The sequence below is a fragment of the Echinops telfairi genome, unplaced genomic scaffold (genome assembly GCF_000313985.2).
Source record: "Echinops telfairi isolate 266 unplaced genomic scaffold, ASM31398v2 ScPeMD7_1;HRSCAF=3_0, whole genome shotgun sequence".
Lineage (NCBI taxonomy): Eukaryota > Metazoa > Chordata > Mammalia > Afrosoricida > Tenrecidae > Echinops > Echinops telfairi.
The window spans coordinates 9641886-9644719 of NW_022103896.1; the positions used below are offsets into that span (position 1 = coordinate 9641886).

General features: G+C 53.8%; 1 protein-coding gene across 3 annotated transcripts in view; it reads left to right on the top strand.

The window, feature by feature from the left end:
- Positions 1-2834, top strand: part of ADCY8 (adenylate cyclase 8) — a 194333-nt gene that overhangs the window by 181467 nt on the left and 10032 nt on the right. For all 3 annotated transcript variants that reach the window (XM_004697391.3, XM_045285711.1, XM_045285759.1), the window contains exons 15-16: positions 571-717; positions 2338-2430. In XM_004697391.3, coding sequence (XP_004697448.1) covers positions 571-717; positions 2338-2430 — 240 coding nt within the window. The remainder of the gene's footprint in view (positions 1-570; positions 718-2337; positions 2431-2834) is intronic.

Genomic DNA, 2834 nt, shown 5'->3' on the forward strand with positions numbered 1-2834 from the left:
GAAAAAAGCAGTCGGGGTCCAGAGCTTAGGATACAGACACCACCCCCCTCCCTCCACTCCCCACCCCGGTCTGGAGTTGAAGCAGGAGAGATGAAAATCCATTTGAATGTAGACAAGCGGGTAAGTCCTGGATCAGAAGGTGCTCACTAGTAATGGTCACCTTGTCTCAATATGGGAAGAGACAAGGGCATCCGTAATCTACTCAGATGAATATCAGACCACACGCCAAACCCAATGCCGTCGACTGGATTCTGACCCATAGTGACCCTATGTAGGGCCTTCAAGACGGGAAACCTTACAGTGGCAACTGGACGCCAATGTCTCCCAAGGAGTGGCTGGTGGGTTTGAACCGCCCATCTTGTGGGTAGCAGTCTCATGAGAACAGAAAGGGAGCTGACCCAAGGACACAAGAACGGGGGTCACAACCCTAGGCCTAGTTAGGAGACCACAGATGTTCCATGGCCCTGATCCACCCAGTCTCTGCACATGGATGCAGGTGTGCACAAGTAGCGTCCCCGGCAGAAGCTCACCTCTGATGAACTTGCTGGCTCCCTCTGTGTCTCTATCCAGGAGCTGTATTCTCAGTCCTACGATGCCGTTGGCGTGATGTTCGCCTCCATCCCCGGGTTTGCCGACTTCTACTCCCAGACCGAAATGAATAACCAAGGAGTGGAGTGCCTGCGCTTGCTGAATGAGATCATCGCCGACTTCGATGAGGTAAAGCCAAGCCCCAGAGGTTTAGCATCCCAGGTGGGCTTCAGCGGGTGGTTCACTGTAGCAACCACCAAGTCACCTGTCACATGGTGCACCATCCCTGTGCCTGTTCCAAGCACGGACTGAAATGCTAGGCTGCGTTCTCAACCCTGAGGTGGGACACCGAATTTCCCAGTTGCTATTCCTGGCTGAAGCACATGCTGCTCTTGGTCCATTTGAGAGCTCAAGGGAGAGGCCAGGCAACAACCCAACATCATCCAACCACAAATGGCACCACCAGGCTCTGGCCAGAGGCCTGTCCATTATGAATGCTACTCAGCCTTTGGTATCACAGGCGCTGGACATGGTCCTCAGGGGAGCATGTCCCTCTCTACTCGGAATCATCAATGAGCATTTGGCCAGAAAGCAAGGTCCACATATACTCCAGAGAGCACTTTCTCCTCCCGGGCTCCCTGAGTCTAAATAACACGTGCTGTGGGAGCACACGCGTGCTGCACTGGGGTGACATTGCCAGGCTTGATGGGAGTGGACCTTCTCCTGCCACGGGCTTCATCATGAATGATGCCAACGTTCACCCATCGGCCTGAGCCGGAGGTGGGAACAAAATGATTATGGAAAAAAACTTTTTCTGGGAAAGAAGCTAAGCAAAGAGGCGGGTCCAGCTGTGTGGAGCCTCCGCCTGACCCTACAGGGAACTTGCAGGAGCGTACTTGCTGCTGCATAGTCAGCTCCCATTGAGGCCAAGGAGCTAGGATCGAGTATACCTGTGTTGGCCAGCTGTTGGCTTGGTCTGCCCTGGTGGGGTGGATAACAAACATTCCAGATGCTGCCAGCAAGGGGGCTACCAATGGCCCAGGGAAACAACCCACCATGGGTCTAGCGATACAGCACCTTCCGTCAACATGCACAGCATGACTGAGTGGGGCACCAGCAGCATCTACATCCATATTCACATACACTCACACACGCACTCACACCGTCTCACTCTCTCTCTCTCTCACATACACACACATTCTACACACTCCCATGTGTACTCACAGTCTCACACACACTCATACTCACATCTGCTTTCATACACACCCTCCTTCACCTTCGACACATGTGTTCACACACAAGCATTGACACTCACACACACCACCCTTTGTACAAACTTGGTGATGTCTTCTTTAAACGAATGTGATAAAAACTCAAACACTATCTGGGTTCTGACTCATAGCGACCCTGCAGGACCAGGTAGAGTTTCTGAGACCATCACTCTTTATAAAGACTAGAAAGTGATGTCTTTCTCCTGAGGAGTGGCTGGTGTTTCAAACTGCTGACCTTTTGGTTAGCAGATCAATGCATAGCCCACTACTCTACAGGGCTCCTTTAGGGAATGCAAGAGCTGTGCTTATTTCAGAGGCTTCACAGAAACAGACCCTCTCTCCAGAGCAGGTCACACTCGGCAGCTGGCACCAGTGGGTGCTCCATAACACCGGTGACTGGCCCGGGGGGTGAGCTCGGAGAGAAAATGCTAAACGAGTCTGGGCGCCATCCCCATGTGAGCTGAGACCCTCTCTCTGGAGCGCAGCCTGCCAGCAGACTGGCGCCGCCCTGACAACACTGTTGCTGGGTCTCTTTCAGTTGCTCGGCGAAGACCGGTTTCAAGACATCGAAAAAATCAAGACCATTGGCAGCACCTACATGGCCGTGTCGGGCCTGTCACCTGAGAAGCAGGTAAAGCACTGTATGGGCTCACCACACCTACGGCAGGAGCCGCCCTCTTGGGGGGCTGCAGGCAGAGGGCCTCTACCACCGGGGGAGTGGGGAGCGATGAGGGGAAGTCTGAGGAGCTGGACATAGGTGCATTCTAATGATCATTTGCTTACGAGGTCGGAAGTGCCACCTTCTTTAAGACTGAGCAGCTTCTGGACTTCACGCTGAGCCTCAGGGCTCACTTGATGAACAAAACCAGGGCGGAGAAATGCCCTGTGGATGAGTCCATTGTTGTTGTTGATGTTGTGAGGTGCCGTTGAGTGGGTTCCCACCCATCGCCACCCCGTGCCCAACAGCAGGAAACACCGCCTGGTCCTGCACCACCCTCACCATTGTGCCTGTGCCTGGGCCCATTGATGCAGCCA